Here is a 19,770-nt window from a genome sequence, read left to right on the forward strand (position 1 = left end):
TCGTGTAATGGAACTTTGCTTCATACAAGACAGATACAAAACAAGGTGAAAGTCAATTTATTTTACATATTAAACAGTAACAAAAAACGAATATGAAGAAGCAATTAAACATTCATATTTGGTTATGCACAAACAAACCATTTATTCTGTCACACACACGCGCAAGGTATTGCATTATAAGCAAAACACTACAGTAAATATCCAATTCACAGGAAATGAATGCAATGATATATTATTCAGTCTAAAGAAGCCTATGATTGTCACTGTAGAGTTGACATACAGTCATTGAGCTGTTTGACAGCCAGGTACCTCAGGTATCCTGCTGTTTATTCCCACTGCCTTGGCAACATACAAGTGTAATGAGTTGTGCTGTCCCCTTTTCAGCATTTTATAGTTAAGTTCCAGTCTGACATTACTAGGATTATTACAGGGGATATACATATACCTATATGGTGGCCTATACCACAAACCAAACCATGATTTTCATTAAATGATCAAATCTTTTGATGTAAATAAAAACAACCACATATTGTACATTGTCATAGAAATTATAAGGCAAGTGTGTTTGTGGGACAAACCGATTTGACACTTGTCTTCTATAACACTCCTAAGGACTTACCAACCAACACTTGATCTATGATCACTTCGAATAAAGTAAATTGAGTAAGACAAATGGTAAACTTTTTTTGTTTCTGTAAACATACACCAAACATGTATGCCATATGCACTCACACACATAGGCTACGACTACATCACATTGGTTAGAACGTAATACTTAACAAAATATCCCTAAAAATGGGTTAAGACAGTTGAAGCAAACCCCAAACACAATTGGCAAAAATAATACTTTGGATTATGTAATCAACTAGACACAAGGCTAAGACTTTTCATTTTTGTACCCTAATAGGCTATAGACTCAATAGTGTGTGGTAGCACACAGAAAGTCATTAATGTCCATTATCAAGCCTACTGATAATCTTATCCTCTGCTCCAGTGACTGACTGTATTGCACGTATTGAAAAAGTGTTGTGCCGATTGCTAAAAACATTCTAAAATCCTCTCCCTGTGTGTTACTTTACTTTAGCTGTTTGGAAATCATTTCTTAGAAACAACTACTATACGTAAAAGTGCATTACAGAGAATGAGACAGAAAAATAAAAACTTAAACATATGATAATTAAATAAAACAAATTGTATTTTGATAAATAAATATACTGAACAAAAATATAAACGCCACATGTAAAGTGTTGGCCCCATGTTTCATGAGCTGAAATTAAAGATCCCATAAATGTTCCATACGCACAAAAAGCTTATTTCTGTCAAATGTTGTGCACAAATTTGTTACATCCCTGTTAGTGAGCATTTCTCCTTTGCCAAGATAATCCATCCACCTAGCAGGTGTGGCATATCAAGAAGCTGATTAAACAGCATGATTATTACACAGGTGCACCTTGTGCTGGGGACAATAAAATGCCACTCTAAAATGTGCCATTTTGTCACATAACACAATGCCACAGATGTCTCAAGTTTTGAGGGAGCGTGCAATTGGCATGCTGACTGCAGGAATGTCCACCAGAACTATTTGCAGAGAATTTAATGTTCATTTCTCTACCATAAACTGCCTCCAACATCATTTTAGAGAATTTGGCAGTACGTCCAACAGGTCTCTCAACGGAAGACCACATATAACTATGCCAGCCCAGGACCTCCACATCTGGCTTCTTCGCCTGCGGGATCGTCCGATACCAACAACATGGACAGCTGATGAAACTGTGGGTTTGCACAACCAAATAATTTCTGCACAAACTGTCAGAAACTGTCTCAGGGACAGTTCGGCGTCATAACCGACTTCGGTGGGCAAATGCTCACCTTTCAATGGCCATTGGCATGCTGTAGAAGTGTGCTCTTCACGGATGAATCCCGGTTTCAACTGTACCGGGCTAATGGCAGACAGTGTGTATGGCGTCGTGTGGGCAAGGTGTTTGCTGATGGCAGCGTTGTGAACAGAGTGCCCCATGGTGGCGGTGGGGTTATGGTATGGGCAGGCATAAGCTATGAACAATGAACACAATTGATCCACGCCCCTACCTTTTTAAAAAAGGTGTCTGTGACCAACAGATGCATATCTCTATTCCCAGTCATGTGAAATCCGTAGATTAGGGCCTAATGAATTCATTTAAATTGACTGATTTCCTTATATGAACTGTAACTCAGTAAAATCTTTTAAATTGTTGAATGTTGCATTTATATTTTTGTTCTGTGTAAATATAGCATGGAAAAAGTCCCAACATATAAAACGTTACAAATAATTTTGATTAATAAAAAAAAAGGCTTAGTTAAAAGATATCAAACAAAATTAAAGAATTAACAAAAGGGATTGATCAAGGAAATGGATTGTATATATTAGTTGTAATATTATGATGGTTGTTGATAGTTGCACACTCTTGTCAATCTACCAGCTATTGTGTCTATAACCTTACTCAAACATTGGTTCTTCATACACAGACAGAGTGGTAACACTGAACAGTCGGTAACACCACACACCGACCTACACAACTTCACAGTTTCAAACACAACCTGAACACTTCAGGTTGAACTATACTGACAAGTCCCATTTTCACCTTAATCAAGTTATTCTTTACACTGAATAAAAGATGCTGAACGTATTATATTAGCTCAATCTTAAGTAAATGTTACCAAACGTTATTTTCGTGACCTGGGCACATTATAAATTACAATCTTAAAGACAGAGGACAGCACTTGTATTGTGCACCCTGTGAAAGACAAAGACAGAAAAGGAGGATGAGAGAGTGATAGAGAGGAGAGAGACCAAGAAAGGAAGACATTTAGAGGCAAGGTTAGAATTAAACATATGAGTCTTTTCAACACTTATGAGGGTGCCCCCGTTAATTTAATAATGCTTTTGGGGGTGCCCCGATTTGTTACCAGATACCCCCATAATTCAAATCCTCTTCGAGGGTGAGGAGAAGGAGAAAAAGCAGAGATGAGAGGTGCTTCATACAGGATCTCCTGAACCAGTTCACCTCTACTCAGTTAGAAAATAATGAACCAGCAGAACATGGATCTGACTTAGTCTAGCCTGCTAATCTGTGTCTCAGCAAACTGAAAGGATTCAGAGATAAATCTAACTCATTTACTCAGAGACTGGTTTACACACGACTGTTGGGGGGTATTCACAGAACTGTTCCCTTGCCTAACTTGTCCACCACTTTTCCCAGGAGGTGGTGCCTTACTGCTGGTAGTTTCCGTATTGACCCTAAGAGAAAGGGAGGTAGAAGATAAACATCTTTAGTCATTTCAGGTCAACATGAGATGGGGAATACTTTTGTTCATGAATACTTTCTCATGATTCAAAGCAACCCATGGGCATCGCCACTGTGGTAATTTGCGGTGTGAGTTGCCCAATTTACCCAATGTTTTGTTGGACAGCATGGTCCTCCTCAAAACGTGGGGTTGGGGTTAGCTGTAGCTGTACCTGTTGGTAGGCGTAGGGCCTCTGTGTCTGTGCCCCAGAGGCAGCCTGGGAGGAGCGGTAGGAGCTGTACTGCTGGCCCTGATCCTGCTGGTACTGGGGGTACTGGGACGATGCACCTTGACCTGGACCTGGAGACCAAATCAGTCAATCAACAAAGTCTTGAATCACACTGACGGATGTCACAGTGAAACAATCATCATCTTTCAAAAGAAATGTACTGATTTAATGTTCAATTCCCAACCATCCCAACTATCAGCATTTAATGAGCAACATCAATATGTCCATAGCAAAACATAGGCATGTGTGTGTCTGTCTGTGTGTCTGTCAACGTACAGTGCCTTGCAAAAGTATTCATCCCCTTGGCGTTTTTCCTATTTTTTTGCATTACAACCTGTAATTTAAATGGATTTTTATTTGCATTTCATGTAATGGACATACACAAAATAGTGGAATGAAAAAATAACTTGTTTCAAAAAATTACAAAAAATAAATAACGGATAAGTGGTACGTGCATATGTATTCACACCCTTTGCTATGAAGCCCCTAAATAAGATCTGGTGCAACCAATTACCTTCAGAAGTCACATAATTAGTTAAATAAAGTCCACCTGTGTGCAATCTAAGTGCCACATGATCTGTCACATGACCTCAGTATATACAGTGGGGAAAAAAAGTATTTAGTCAGCCACCAATTGTGCAAGTTCTCCCACTTAAAAAGACGAGAGAGGCCTGTAATGTTCATCATAGTTACACGTCAACTATGACAGACAAACTGAGAAAAGAAAATCCAGAAAATCACATTGTAGGATTTTTAATGAATTTATTTGCAAATTATGGTGGAAAATAAGTATTTGGTCACCTACAAACAAGCAAGATTTCTGGCTCTCACAGACCTGTAACTTCTTCTTTCAGAGGCTCCTCTGTCCTCCACTCGTTACCTGTATTAATGGCACCTGTTTGAACTTGTTATCAGTATAAAAGACACCTGTCCACAACCTCAAACAGTCACACTCCAAACTCCACTATGGCCAAGACCAAAGAGCTGTCAAAGGACACCAGAAACAAAATTGTAGACCTGCACCAGGCTGGGAAGACTGAATCTGCAATAGGTAAGCAGCTTGGTTTGAAGAAATCAACTGTGGGAGCAATTATTAGGAAATGGAAGACATACAAGACCACTGATAATCTCCCTCGATCTGGGGCTCCACGCAAGATCTCACCCCGTGGGGTCAAAATGATCACAAGAACGGTGAGCAAAAATCCCAGAACCACACGGGGGAACCTAGTGAATGACCTGCAGAGAGCTGGGACCAAAGTAACAAAGCCTACCATCAGTAACACACTACGCCGCCAGGGACTCAAATCCTGCAGTGCCAGACGTGTCCCCCTGCTTAAGCCAGTACATGTCCAGGCCCGTCTGAAGTTTGCTAGAGTGCATTTGGATGATCCAGAAGAGGATTGGGAGAATGTCATATGGTCAGATGAAACCAAAATATAACTTTTTGGTAAAAACTCAACTCGTCGTGTTTGGAGGACAAAGAATGCTGAGTTGCATCCAAAGAACACCATACCTACTCTGAAGCATGGGGGTGGAAACATCATGCTTTGGGGCTGTTTTTCTGCAAAGGGACCAGGACGACTGATCCGTGTAAAGGAAAGAATGAATGGGGCCATGTATCATGAGATTTTGAGTGAAAACCTCCTTCCATCAGCAAGGGCATTGAAGATGAAACGTGGCTGGGTCTTTCAGCATGACAATGATCCCAAACACACCGCCCAGGCAATGAAGGAGTGGCTTCGTAAGAAGCATTTCAAGGTCCTGGAGTGGCTTAGCCAGTCTCCAGATCTCAACCCCATAGAAAATCTTTGGAGGGAGCTGAAAGTTTGTGTTGCCCAGCGACAGTCCCAAAACATCACTGCTCTAGAGGAGATCTGCATGGAGGAATGGGCCAAAATACCAGCAACAGTGTGTGAAAACCTTGTGAAGACTTACAGAAAACGTTTGACCTGTGTCATTGCCAACAAAGGGTATACAACAAAGTATTGAGAAACGTTTGTTATTGACCAAATACTTATTTTCCACCATAGTTTGCAAATAAATTCATAAAAAATCCTACAATGTGATTTTCTGGATTTTTTTTCTCTCATTTTTTCTGTCATAGTTGACGTGTACCTATGATGAAAATTACAGGCCTCTCTCATCTTTTTAAGTGGGAGAACTTGCACAATTGGTGGCTGACTAAATACTATTTTCCCCCACTGTATACACCTGTTCTGAAAGGCCCCAGAGTCTACAACACCACTAAGCAAGGGGCACCACCAAGCAAGCGGCACCATGAAGACCAAGGAGCTCTCCAAACAGGTCAGGGACAAAGTTGTGGAGAAGTACAGATCAGGGTTTGGTTATAAAAAAAATATCAGAAACTTTGAACATCCCACGGAGCACCATTAAATCCATTATTTAAAAATGGATAGAATATGGCACCACAACAAACCTGCCAAGAGAGGGCCGCCCACCAAAACTCATGGACCAGGCAAGGAGGGCATTAATCAGAGGCAACAAAGAGACCAAACATAACCCTGAAGGAGCTGCAAAGCTTCACATTGGAGATTGGAGTATCTGTCCATAGGACCACTTTAAGCTGTACACTCCACAGAACTGGGCTTTACGGAGGAATGGCCAGAAAAAAGCCATTGCTTTTAATAAGCAAGCACGTTTGGTGTTCGCCAAAAGGCATGTGGGAGACTCCCCAAACATATGGAAGAAGGTACTCTGGTCAGATGAGACTAAAATTGAGCTTTTTGACCATCAAGAAAAATGCAATGTCTGGTGCAAACCCAACACCTCTCATCACCCTGAGAACACCATCCCCACAGTGAAGCATGGTGGTGGCAGCATCATGCTGTGGGGATATTTCTCATCGGCAGGGACTGGGAAACTGGTCAGAATTGAAGGAATGATGGATGGCGCTAAATAGAGGGAAATTCTTGAGGGAAACCTGTTTCAGTCTTCCAGAGATTTGAGACTGGGACGGAGGTTCACCTTCCAGCAGGACAATGACCCTAAGCATACTGCTAAAGCAACACTCGAGTGGTTTAAGGGGAAACATTTAAATGTCTTGGAATGGCCTAGTCAAAGCCCAGACCTCAATCCAATTGAGAATCTGTGGTATGACTTAAAGATTGCTGTACACCAGCGGAACCCATCCAACTTGAAGGAGCTGGAGCAGTGTTGCCTTGAAGAATGGGCAAAAATCCCAGTGGCTAGATGTGCCAAGCTTATAAAGACATACCCCAAGAGACTTGCAGCTGTAATTGCTGCAAAAGGTGGCTCTACAAAGTATTGACTTTGGGGCGGTGAATAGTTATGCACGCTCAAGTTCTGTTTTCTTGTCTTATTTCTTGTTTGTTTCACAATCAAAAATATTTTGCATCTTCAAAGTGGTAGGCATGTTGTGTAAATCAAAATGATACAAACTCCCTAAAATTCCATTTTAATTCCAGGTTGTAAGGCACCAAAATAGGAAAAATACCAAGGGGGGTGAATCATTTCGTAAGCCACTGTATGTCTGTGCGTTCATGCAAGCATGTGTGTGTGTGTGCGCCTATGTGTGTGTTCCTTACCATAGCCCTGTGGCTGTCCACTGTAGCCCTGCTGTGAGGGGTACTGTTGTTGGCTGAAGGGCTGCTGCTGGCCTGACCCCTGCTGGTACTGAGGCTGCTGCTGACTGTACTGGGAGTTGCCTGGGGGTCGGGAGTAGTAATTTAACCACATCAAGGCTTAACTTCATACTGTAATCTCTCGTGGACAGATGCATGTAACATAAATAGTAATCGAGCATCTGACGCAATTACGCAAGATTTTAGTTCTGGGTGTCCGAGATTAGGCCTACTGTGGCACATAGCTAGCAGCTACAATACTATCACAAGTTACACAACCTTTATGCTTATTAGGCATGAGTCTGTGTGTTTTGGGAACATACCTCCTTCGTAGTAGTGTTGTGAGGACTCGTCAAAGGACCTCTCATAGCCCTGTTCACCGTAGGACGACTGTTGGTAGGAGTACTCGCCATGACCTGGAGGGGGCAGGAATGAGCACATGACAAAACCAATCTACCAAAAACAATGTGGCTCCTCACACAGTTACAGTAGAGAGCTTGGTCCTCTCACAGTTTGTAAAAAGCTTACATACATAGGTGTGCACCCATAAGATGGCAAGAGCACAAACAGACATTTGCAGACACAAAGCACACAAAAACACCCTAGAATCAGTTGGAGCTCTGCCCTGAACGATTTTCAAAAATGGGAAATCTCACATTTCGGCACACCAAAGGGGAACACTATTGACAGAGACACACCGGGAGGAAACAGTTCTAAGACCAACCTCAGCACTTTGCCATAACAATCATAATCCATCCACAAAAATCCACCGTACAAAAGACTCCAATTGAACTCCCACATAAAGGGAAAGGAAAGACAAGAAGCCAGAGGATTGGAATATGGAGTTCAGCACTGCAGTATAACTTGAAGACAGGGCAGTGGGATAACACTGAGACGGTATGGCATGTATGGGTGTGTGTGTGTTTTGGAGGGGTTGTGTGTGTGAGGGTCAAGGCTCTAAATGATTACCATCAGGGTAATACTGCTGGTTTATGGGCTCGCTGGAGCTCTGAGTGTGTCCGTACTGCTCTCCGTAGAAATCGTCTTGTCCCATGTACTGCGGTGCAGATCCTGCAAGACAGTCGACACCAGGATTGGTTAATCAGCTGGTCGGACCAATGGGCCTCTGTGTTGGTGACTAAAGTGGGCTGGGCCAGGGCGCTTTGGCAGTTGGAGGGGAGTGTGTGTGTGTGTGTGTGTGTGTGTGTGTGTGTGTGTGTGTATGTGTGTGTGTGTGTGTGTGTGTGTGTGTGTGTAAGATAGAGAGAGAGAGAGAGAGAAGTGGTGTCTCATGGGTGCTAATTACGTAATGAGAAGCTTTTTTGTAGTTGAATGACTCAAGTTCAAGAGGTCCTATTAGTAGAGTAGATTGAAGTCTCTTGTGGAAACCTACGTAATCGGTATTTCAGTTACTTTGTTCTATTCTACTATTCTACTACTACTACTACTATTCCATTTACATTACATTTACATTTACATTTTAGTCATTTAGCAGACGCTCTTATCCAGAGCGACTTACAGGAGCAATTAGGGTTAAGTGCCTTGCTTAAGGGCACATCGACAGATTTTTCACCTAGGAGGCTCGGGGATTAGAACCAGCGACCTTTCGGTTACTGGCACAACGCTCTTACCCACTACGCTACCTGCCGCCCTATTCCCTACTGTATCTGAAATGGGAATTGGTAATGTTTGTCATGGGAAGAAAATTCATCATTTTGGCTTCCATTTGAGTCCAATCAATCTAATTTCAGAATGTTCAGCCCTATCCAAACCATGATCTGAAAAAATATAGAATCCTATGAGAATTAAATGAAATATGACTTTCTGAAAGGACCAATGACAAAGTGGTTTTAGAAATCCCAGTGGGCCAATCATATGGGAGACGCTGTGGTGGTGGTGTGCAGAAACTCCAGATGCCATTCCTTCACAAACAATCGAATCAGAAACCAAATATATGTATTTCCGTTGCCAGAAGTATTGCTAGAAATATCGCTGTATCTGCAAGACAGCAACTCACAGTCTCGCTAAATATAAATATTCTACAACATATTGATCTTATAACGTAATGCAAAAAGGACCATTATCACAGCAGTCAACGGCTAGTGAACAAATAATCTTCCATGGCAAAAAAAATAAACGATTCAATTTCCCATTGAGAAATATCCATTGTCAGTGATGAACTATACACTGGAACAATAGACTCCTTGTAGACAATATCTAGTGATTGTACCTGGACAAGCTGGGATAAGACCAAGCCACAACATACAACCCAGGGCAAGTGACCTCTGTTGCCCTGGAGACATTTTCTCAGACATCCTACAGACGAGCTACTGATTAGTCTCTGTGAGGTACGTGCCTAGCCCACGTCCCACACCAAACACAAGGGGACGTTGAGGGACTAGTTTTAGGCACATGCTGACACAGCATGGGTAAAGTGATTTACAGTGACTGGGACTCCATGTGACAACAGCCATAAATCTTCAGTCTGCCTCTTAAAGTCACAGGCAGGCCATTACTATGGGTCAGATCATCTGGGCTACACACCTGCGATACCATGGTAACGTATGCGCATCCGTGACAGATTATATCCACCATAAATATCATAGTCTGATTTTTAGGCTCACACCTCCTAAACACCTGCTAACCATTAACATCTCCACGTTTCAGCCAACATCCATGTCGTCTGCATCCGCTGTGGCTATATCTTCAGGAGTTCCTCTAGTAATCATCTCCACCTAAAACCTAGTCACCTTCTTCACCCAGAACCATATAGCAATTTTCTCCACATTTAGACCACAGTGAGCCCCATGCATCCCTGCAGACGTAGCATTCATCTGCAGCCCATAACCAAACCGCAGCAGCCTGGAGAAAGACAGAGAAAGCCACGGTCACCTACCTTGCTGTGTGGGTCGGAAGGTCCCCATGGGCCTCTGGCTCATCATGCTGTTGCCTTGTCCACTCTGCCCCAACATGCCCATAGCAGCCTGCTGGCCCTGGTACTGCTGCTGTCCGCCCCCAGTCTGGGATGACGGGTAATGAGGTGTGGCCGACTGCTGGTGCATCATGGAGACTAAAAGGGGGTGTGGGGGAAGGGGCGTTATGGGGAGGGATCTTATACATTAACACACACACAATGTCAACATCTTCATCATTGTCATCAATAGGCAGAATCAAAAGAGAAAAATTAAGCCAAAAGGGAGGGGCCATGACAGTCAGAGAGTAGCCAGGAAGGGAGGGGGTCTGTTTCAAAACTCAAAGAATCTGGGAGAGAGAGAGGCTTTAAAATGCTCTGGAGTAAATGGAAAAGAAGCCAGAGAGGGGTCAGTGCATAAAACAGAGATAAATACACATGGACAACCAGGGAGACGTGGGTGGGCTGCAGGGCTGCATGTCAGGGTTAGATGTCAGGAGAGGAGAGCCTGAAGCAGGGAGGTGACTGGGGCTAGACTAGCGACGATACTAGACTCCAGAGGGAGGATGGGGCTGCCTACCAGTCTGATGAACTGAATGTGTTTGGTTCTTCTTGTCGTTCATACAGGAAAATGCAGACATTCACAGGTTTTGGAGTGTGAAGTTCAAGTGTATAAAGACTAGAGAAGTTTTTCTAACAGAGAGGGCAGAGGGGAGGTTATTGAGAATGATGTTGAAAAGCTGTGGAGGTGGAATACCTTCAGGGGTTCCTTGGATCAGTGAATCATCCACCGGTGTCCTGCCTCCTGTCTAAATCAATACAATCCTCATTTTCTAGAATCCTCGGAGAGCAGAACTCCCTCCCTATCTCTCCCTCCCTCTCTTGGCCCTACTGATACAGGGAAAATTACAGTACACCCTCAATCCCAACCTCCACACTACACTCTCAGATACACATGTATCACTCTAAGAAAGGGTTCGCAAACTGGCGGTTTTATTTGGCCCCCCAAGTTTTCTGAGCAAAAATAATGAATTATACACTGAACAAAAATATAAATGCAACAATTTCAAAGATTTTAACTGAGTTACAGTTCATATAAGGAAATCGGTCAATTGAAATAAATTAATTAGGCCCTAATCTATGGATTTCATGACTGGGAATACAGATATGCATCTGTTGATCACAGATACCTAGTAGGGGCATGGATCAGGAAACCAGTCAGTATCTGGTGTGACCACCATTTGCCTCATGCAGCGCGACACATCTCCTTCGCATAGAGTTGATCAGGCTGTTGATTGTGGCCTGTGGAATATTGTCCCACTCCTCTTCAATGGCTGTGCGAAGTTGCTTGATATTGGCGGTAACTGGAACACGCTGTCATACACGTTGATCCAGAGCATCCCAAACATGCTCAATGGGTGACATGTCTGGTGAGTATGCAGACCATGGAAGAACTGGGAAATGTTCAGCTTCCAGGAATTGTGTACAGATCCTTGGGGCCGTGCATGCTGAACCATGAGGTGATGGCGGCGGATGAATGGCACGACATTGGGCCCCAGGATCTCGTCACGGTATATCTGTGATAAAATGCAATTGTGTTCTTTGTCCGTAGCTTATGCCTGCCCATACCATAACCCAACCGCCACCATGGGGCACTCTATTCACAACATTGACATCAGTAAACTGTTCGCCCACACAACGCCATACACGCTGCCATCTGCCCAGTACAGTTGAAACCGGGATTCATCCGTGAAGAGCACACTTCTCCAGCATGCCAGTGGCCATCGAAGGTGAGGATTTGCCCACTGAAGTCGGTTACGACGCTGAACTGCAGTCAGGTCCCTGGTGTAGATGACGAGCACACAGAACTGCTTCCCTGAGACGGTTTCTGACAGTTTGTAAATAAATTATTTGGTTGTGCAAACTCGCAGTTTAATCAGCTGTCCGGGTGGCTTGTCTCAGACCATCCCGCAGGTGAAGAAGCATGATGTGGAGGTCCTGGGCTGGCGTGGTTACACGTGGTCTGCGGTTGTTAGGCCGGTTGGACGTACTGCCAAATTCTCTAAAACAACATTGGACGCAGCTTATGGTAGAGAAATTAACATTCAATTATCATGCAACAGCTCTGATGGACATTCCTGCAGTCAGCATGCCAATTGCACACTCTCTCAAAACTTGAGACATCTGTGGCATTGTATTGTGTGACAAAACGGCACATTTTAGAGTGGCCTTTTATTGTCCCCAGAACAAGGTGCACCTGTGTAATGATCATGATGTTTAATCAGCTTCTTGATATGCCACACCTGTCAAGTAGATGGATTATCTTGGCAAAGGAGAAATGCTCACTAACAGGGATGTAAACAAATTTGTGCACAACATTTTAGAGAACTTCTGGGATATTTTATTTCAGCTCATGAAACATGGGACCAACACTTCACATGTTGCATTTATATTTTTGTTCAGTATCCAGTATATCGTTGTTTTTTTATTATTGTTTTTTGGGGGGACAAAAAAAGACTGTAAAAACACCAGGAAATCAGCTCCAAGTGATTTTAATTTTGGAAATTTGTTCCCAAGTATTCCCACGCATAATAGCGAGACACGTGATCATATACAAATATAAGTACGGTTTAAAATTATTATGTTTTAGTCAAAATATTATATCTGTTTGGCCTTCTTGCGGTCATGTTCCGGCCCCACGACCATCCGCTCAAGAAGAAAAATTGGCCCACGGCTGAATCAAGTTGATGATCCCTGCTCTATGATTTCATCCTCTATTGTTCAACCTCTTTGCTTCCCTTCCTCCCTGATCACCCCCCCTTCCCTTCCAGAGCTCTGACATTTACTCAAGTGGGGGCTGGCCTCTCACCCTCCCTGCTCACTTCCTGCCAATCACAATACGCTATGAGTGGACTCAACATTCGTTACCAATGCACTTAGCAACAAGACTCGCTGGAGAAAACAAAATAGAATAGCGGAATTAGCAATTAGGTATTCCCAAAGGAATAGTGTTTCCAATAACGATTTCATTTAATTGGCTTTGATGGTGTATTGCTATGCCGCTTATCCCTTGTCGCTGGTTCCTCTGCACCTGGCTGGCTCACCTGTGTTGGACTGCATGTTGAGGTTGCTGCGGGAGGAGGTAGAAGAGGAAGAGGAGGAACCGTAGCCTGGGCCAGGGCCCTGGATCATGCTGCCCTGGGAGGAGGGGGGCATGGGGTGGCTGTAGCCGGAGGCTGAGCCATGGGTGGTGGCTGGCAGGCTGAGGGACGTGGATGAGGTCCCAGCCGACTGTGTCTGACCCGCCTGCTGCTGCATGGGAGCGTGGCTGGGGCCTGACGACACACAGAGCAGTCAGAGCAGCCAGCCACTCAGGCACACGCAGCGCCAGCATGGTCACAGGCGCCACGGAAACGCAACACATTCAGTTCATCGCTACACCACAGGAGGCTTGTGTAGGACTAGAATGAAGTTTTGAATCAAGGGTGTGTATATTATGAGGAGAGACTACGAGAGAAGAATTAGTGGAGAGACAAATGGACAAAGACCTGTATGGATACAAAGAGGTGTATCTCAATAGTCTAACGTGGCTTTCTTTCCTCGTCTCCATTACTTAATGTGCAGTTAGCATCCACTTACAGTATCCTGTCTTAAGTGATCAGTGCAGAAGAGGAAGCCACTTTAAAATATTGAGATGCACCCATAGAATGATGTCTGGACAGAGCAGAGGACGAGATCAAATATGCTGCCATAGGAGAGGTAGACAGACAGACGACATACATACATGCAGCAGACAGTCAGTTGGGCAGAGAGGCAAGCAGTTAGATAGTACACACGTACAGGTACAGTGGATATTGTGTGTGTGTGTGTGTGTGTGCGTGCGTGCGTGCGTGCGTGCGTGTGGAGATGGAGGTCTCACCATTGCTCATCTGACTCTGCATCATAGAGGTAGGGGGCAGGCCAGGGGCCATGGTGTCGTTGAGGTTACTCTGGGAGTGTAGAGGCCCGCTGCCTCCGCTCTGCCCTATTCCTCCAGGACCCATACTCCCCATGTTAGGGGTAGGAGGCTGGGAGAACAGGAGGAGAGGAGAGACGTGAATTTACAGCTCTGGGAATTGTATTACAGGAAAGAACAGCTATTGAGGCCGGGTAAGGAAGAGAGAGAGAGAGTGAAGAAGACCAACATGGGGCTCTATTGTGTTGCGTAATTCCACACAGACTTACTGCAGGTAACAGTGACTGCATGTTCTGATTAGAATCTGCTATCGTGGCCAGATAGACTAGGTTTCTGTGAAGGATCTGCTGATACCTGTCAAAGCACAGAAAGACAGGTTAATCACTAATCACAAGTCGATCATCAAGACTTGGAGCCTTCAACATAATGACTTTCATTAAACTGTGATATACTATATTCATGCTTAAAACACATCTTCATACAAGTACACATCTGCTATAGTAACCTACATAACATGCATCTGTGACAACACTATGAGGACAGGTGTGACTCCTACTGTGTGCATTCTGCTGTTTTTCCTTTGCTTTGGTAATCCATTATGCATTGTATCAGATGGTGATTTTCATCCAACATCTTGGGGAGATAAAAAAAATAATCATGTTAGGCAAGCAGCTTATTATAACAGTGTTATGACACTATAATAAAGTGTCCTGAATTCTCGGGACTTGCAACCCCCCCCCCCCCCCCCCCCTTCCTACATTCCAACTCTCTGAACAAAATTATCTGGGTCAGCTGTTTTTCTTGGAGTATATTTAACGTTGCCAGAAAGAGCCTAGGGCAGAAGAGACTGTTTAAGTCGGACAGAGCCATGGTTTTTCCTTTTTTCCTGCAACTCTAAAAGCCTCCATTATCTTCAACCAATCACAACATTCTGACATCAGTGACAAAAAGCGAGTGTGAACAAGAAAGGGGAACCTGTCCTCTATAGGATACTACGATCCAAAGAAGGCTCTCTAACCGTGTAAAAAACAAATATATATATATATATATATATATATATATATATATATATATATATATATATATATATATATATATATATATTATATGCCCTCAACAATTTGACAAGCACCAATAAGAGTCTTCCCCGTTCCTTCGAGAATAAACAAAGGTCCAATGATGTTGCACGTAGGCTCAGACTGTCCGGTGATCCACACACCTTCCATCATCTCCGCCACTGTCAGACTATCCATTCATCGAGTGTACCTGCCTCTTATCACTGGCTGTCTAAATAATTCTCACTAGTCTACTCACATCTTTGGCTATTTTTGGTAACAATAGCCTATCATATGGAGTGTATTTTGTAAAGGATAAAATGTTGCTTCAAGAAGAAGAAAAAAATCACTCAAATAACAGTTAACAAAAAATCTCATGAAGTGCATGCACCAGAATAAGCAAACATTCAGTCAGACTCGGGACAAACTTGATTTTTTTTTATCGGATGCTATAGGCTATTATTAGACAACATGTGTTGTTCTAACGCATAACGTAGTAGCCGTTATGTAGGCTTCCATGAAAAGCCACACTGTGCAGCGTAGAGGACAACAGTAACATCGCAATAAAAAGTAGCCTTTGATGAATGTCAATCTGTTTTCATTAGCGTCCTATGATCACCTCGCTTTGTTTGGCTCGCTCTACTGTACCAGTTATGTGCTGATGTTGACTACTTTCCCACCATTGGCACTGACTGACTCTGTGCACGCTCTCAAATCGACCAGAATAAAATATTTCCTATTAGACAACGTAATGGAGAAAGACATACCTTTTGTATCGTTTGTTGTGTCACCTCCCCTTTGCTCCTTGGGCGCGCCGATGAAAATGCCACCGACATTGTGATATAAGGAAATGGTAAGAAACGCTCCTTTTATTATAATATTTAGCCTATTATCTTGCGTACAGTATGACATAGTTAGGTTTTCCATTTTCAGAAAATAGTAGGGGTGTGTGAACCCCTGGATTACTCCAAAATGAAAATAAATTATCAGTAAACCACTATTCCCCTGGATATAAATTGATACTCTTCATTTGGTTCTGTTGTAAAATCGAGAGTTGATCAGAATTCCATCATGTCTATGAAAAGATCGTCTTTGTCGAGACTCTCACTCAGTAATTTGTTGGTATAACCCATGCAGTCAGCTATAGGCTACAGTAGAATTTCTCACAGGAGTAGGGGTGTTCTTTGATTCACGACAGCCAATGCGCTCGCTCTCCAACGTAAACCGACGATGGCCGCAATAAATCAAGGCTGTTGCACACAAAAGTCCGGATGAGGCGCTGTGTTCAACTTCAATTTGCTGTTTCATTCAGTCTGATTACTTTCACTTTTGTTAAAGAGCGTCGGCAAGTCGAGGACACAAATAAATCAGCTTTTCTGTACAGGTGAAGTGCTTGGAAGATGAGCTACGATCGTGCCATCACAGTGTTCTCACCTGATGGCCACTTATTCCAGGTGGATTATGCACAGGAGGCGGTCAAAAAAGGTTCAACGGCTGTAAGTAAGCCTATCATTTATATCAATGTTGATTGAGGTCAAAACAATGGGTCAAGCACTGTGCCGATGCTAAATATAACCTATCAGGACGGGCGCAACTATATCACTTGGGCCTAATTCATTTACAGGTTGGAGTACGAGGAAAAAACGTTGTTGTTCTAGGAGTGGAGAAGAAAACTGTGGCCAAGCTCCAAGATGACAGAACAGTGCGCAAAATCTGCGCCTTGGACGATAAAGTCTTCATGGCCTTTGCAGGTAATTTAGGACATGACCAATAAGGCAATAAGACCAACATAGGACCAATAAGGCACAGTACACACCCAAGCCACAGATGGTATGAAGTGGTTGATTGCAAGTATGTAATTAGCTTACCATTTGAATGGTATAATTTATGTCATCAACATTTGTTGATGTAGGCCTACTTTGAATGATACATTACATTTTACTGCTGAAATCGAGCAATTTGATTGTTTGTTCACCTTGTTGGGTGAGGTGTTTAATTGGTGTAACATACTTTATCTCCTTATCCCATGGCCTGCAGGGTTGACAGCAGATGCCAGGATAGTTGTTAACAGGGCTAGGGTGGAGTGTCAGAGTCACAGGCTTACAGTGGAAGACCCTGTGACTGTGGAGTACATCACACGCTTCATCTCCAGCATCAAACAGGTACCACACACACACACACACACAAACTACAGTACAATACACGTGCAGATATATCATTTCTACATATTCCCACTTTCAGCGCTACACGCAAAGCAATGGGCGAAGGCCCTTTGGCATCTCCTCCCTTCTTGTGGGGTTTGATTTCGATGGAACACCCCATCTGTACCAAACTGACCCTTCAGGAACATATCATGCCTGGAAGGTAGGGGTGTAATTCTGACCCATACATCTGAATCATTAAAAGGTGCTTTGACATGTTTGTCATCACCCCAATGAATTACCTAATGTACCTCAAGTTGGAATGTGATCAAATATGAGCATAATATGAAAACCTAAATGTGGTTGTGTACATAGGCAAATGCCATTGGAAGATCTGCCAAGACTGTACGTGAGTTTCTAGAGAAGAACTATAAAGAGGAGGATATGGAGTCCGATACAGACACCATTAAACTGGCCGTCAGAGCGCTACTTGAGGTGAGGCTTATGCCGGTCTAGATCCAACCTTTTGATTGGCAGCAACGATATTGCATGAGCACCTGCTATTAATGGTTGAAATCTCAGATATTCTTGTCACAAGGTTTGCTCCATGTGTTCACAGGTTGTCCAGTCAGGGGGAAAGAACATTGAGCTGGCCATTATGAAGCGGGATGAATCAATGAAGGTTTGAAATCATGACACCTCCGCAAATCCGTCAGAGGATCTCACCTGTGTAATGATGCAACTTAAATGCTCCCCTAACGACCTCTTTTCTACTGTAAATAGATTCTGGTCCAAGAGGAAATTGAGGAATATGTCACGGCTATTGAAAAGGAAAAGGAGGAAGCAGAGAAACAAAAGAAGAAAACATGAATACTCTTTTTGATTGAAGTCATAACCAAACATGCCTTCATCCATCTTAAATATTGCATCAGGAATCTCATTGTTTACATTAATTATCTCATTGTTTCTCTATCCAATGCTGGAGGGACTCCTAAGGAGTGCATATTTTTGTTCTAGCCCAGCACTACCACACCTGATTCGACTAATCACCAGGCTCTTGTTTGGCTGAATCAGGTAGGATATGGTAGTGCTGGGATAGACTGTTCTGGGTGCCGAGACTAGCATTGGGCTAAAACAAAACTACTCCCACCCTGGGAGTCCCAATGAAATGGATTGAGAAACACTGCTGCCCTAATCGACCATATGCAAACGTAAGACTTTACCTTATTCTTGCAATGAATAAATATCTGTATTTAAACTACAACTTTCAGTTACTATAATTTGACAGAGAAAATTAACAAGAACAAGTGAATCAGCAATTTTCCATGTTTATTACATTTGTAACAATTTAACATCACTTAATTTGCTAAGAATGATAGAAAACAAACCAATACATAGGGATTCATTAGTTCTGGCAGACATTTGGTCTGAAATTAAGTTATTTATAATGATATGAATAAGTAATATTTACAATACCTGGAACACAAAAATGACCTGAAGGTATTTTCCCCTCAACAGTTTCATCTTGAAAAGCACAGGCAAATTCAAATTCAAAACAACATTGTCAAAAGCCAAAATGTACCATGGGCTCAAAGAAAATATAAAGAAAAAGCAATGCAAAAGCACTTCTCATATACTTATTCAGTTATGGGGCACCCAAGAGTCAAAATAAATTATCAATGTTTCTTCAATACAAACACCTCATGAAAAATAATGGAATGCAAAATGTAATATACAGAAACACGAGTGTGCAAAGCTGTCATCAAGGCAAACGGTGGCTACTTTGAAGAATCTCAAATATAAAATATATTATTAACACATTTTTGGTTACTACATGATTCCATATGTTACATATGTGTTATTTCATAGTTTTGATGTCTTCACTATTATTTTACAATGTAGAAAAGAGTCCCAAAAAAATAAATAATAATAATAACTTGAATGAGTAGGTGTGTCCAAACTTTTGACTGGTACTGTATCTCCCCTGACGTGGGCATGTTTTCAATACAGACTCCTTTAGTCGTACTGTATTCCATATAAGGCATCCTGACCTTATGAAAGTTGCCCAGTATACCCTTAATCTTGTAATAAATCAAATCTAGTGATACAAAACTTGACATTGTGGGAGGATAACCAACCTTCCAATGAATGGCAATGCATTTCTTAGCCGCTTTAAATGCTTGGTTACACAGTTCCTTCAGATAAGTCTCCAGTATCAACATTTCCAAGCAAACAAAAACAGGGAGAAGGGAGAATCTGTACACATGCTGAGATAAAATAACATACTCTTTGCCAGAATTCAGCCAGCCTTCACAAGACCATAACATATGCAAATAAAGTGATGTATCTGCAAAAATTAACCTCAGCTCCGTCACAGACTGGTCTTCCCTGGCTGCCTGACCCTGCTGAGACCACTGTCGCCACCATCTGATTCAGGCATGACAAAGAATTACCTTGGTGTACATTTATACATTATATTATCCAGGAATAGAATCAATGGTTCAATAATTGAAATGACCATTATTCCCAGATCCCAGTCTGTAGCTTTAAGCT

The 19,770-nt window shown here is 42.6% G+C and overlaps 2 protein-coding genes across 6 annotated transcripts; one reads left to right on the forward strand and one right to left on the reverse strand.

Moving 5' to 3' along the window:
• Positions 1–41: 41 nt before the first annotated feature.
• LOC311147948 (calcium-responsive transactivator-like) lies at positions 42–16,007 on the reverse strand. Of its 4 annotated transcripts, none has more exons than XM_084184797.1 (10): positions 15,844–16,007; positions 14,531–14,654; positions 14,291–14,375; positions 13,986–14,133; positions 13,171–13,401; positions 10,052–10,225; positions 7,479–7,571; positions 7,120–7,239; positions 3,432–3,624; positions 42–3,277 (listed from the first exon to the last, which is right to left on the reverse strand). In XM_084184797.1, the coding sequence occupies exons 2-10, from the start codon at positions 14,623–14,625 to the stop codon at positions 3,151–3,153; spliced, it is 1,266 nt and encodes a 421-aa protein (XP_084040923.1). In that variant the 5' UTR covers positions 14,626–14,654; positions 15,844–16,007; the 3' UTR covers positions 42–3,150. The 4 variants fall into 4 exon arrangements, with proteins under 4 accessions (XP_084040923.1, XP_084040924.1, XP_084040922.1 ...); XM_084184798.1 differs by having other exon boundaries at positions 3,497–3,624; positions 14,578–14,654; positions 15,844–15,928; XM_084184796.1 differs by having other exon boundaries at positions 14,578–14,654; positions 15,844–15,928.
• A 248-nt stretch (positions 16,008–16,255) lies between these two features.
• Positions 16,256–19,130, forward strand: LOC311147952 (proteasome subunit alpha type-7-like). Of its 2 annotated transcripts, XM_084184803.1 has the most exons (7): positions 16,256–16,572; positions 16,701–16,827; positions 17,114–17,238; positions 17,318–17,440; positions 17,593–17,712; positions 17,837–17,899; positions 18,001–19,130. In XM_084184803.1, the coding sequence occupies exons 1-7, from the start codon at positions 16,477–16,479 to the stop codon at positions 18,085–18,087; spliced, it is 741 nt and encodes a 246-aa protein (XP_084040929.1). In that variant the 5' UTR covers positions 16,256–16,476; the 3' UTR covers positions 18,088–19,130. The 2 variants fall into 2 exon arrangements, with proteins under 2 accessions (XP_084040929.1, XP_084040930.1); XM_084184804.1 differs by lacking the exon at positions 17,318–17,440 and having other exon boundaries at positions 16,265–16,572.
• The last annotated feature ends 640 nt before the right edge of the window (positions 19,131–19,770 follow it).

The sequence above is a fragment of the Coregonus lavaretus genome, assembly GCF_964263955.1.
Source record: "Coregonus lavaretus genome assembly, chromosome: 20".
In the NCBI taxonomy this organism is placed as follows: Eukaryota; Metazoa; Chordata; class Actinopteri; order Salmoniformes; family Salmonidae; genus Coregonus; species Coregonus lavaretus.

What these genes read in the sequence shown, in the direction of transcription:
- LOC311147948 (XM_084184796.1), bottom strand. Translation starts at nt 15,912, where the DNA reads ATGTCGGTGGCATTTTCATCGGCGCGCCCAAGGAGCAAAGGGGAGGTG. An exon ending in TGCAGTCACTGTTACCTGCA is followed by an intron (nt 14,134 to 14,290) that starts GTAAGTCTGTGT and finishes CTGTTCTCCCAG; the next exon opens with CCTCCTACCCCTAACATGGG. An exon ending in ACAACACTACTACGAAGGAG is followed by an intron (nt 7,240 to 7,478) that starts GTATGTTCCCAA and finishes CCCGACCCCCAG; the next exon opens with GCAACTCCCAGTACAGTCAG.
- LOC311147952 (XM_084184803.1), top strand. Translation starts at nt 16,477, where the DNA reads ATGAGCTACGATCGTGCCATCACAGTGTTCTCACCTGATGGCCACTTA. An exon ending in TCATCTCCAGCATCAAACAG is followed by an intron (nt 17,239 to 17,317) that starts GTACCACACACA and finishes TCCCACTTTCAG; the next exon opens with CGCTACACGCAAAGCAATGG. An exon ending in CCGTCAGAGCGCTACTTGAG is followed by an intron (nt 17,713 to 17,836) that starts GTGAGGCTTATG and finishes ATGTGTTCACAG; the next exon opens with GTTGTCCAGTCAGGGGGAAA.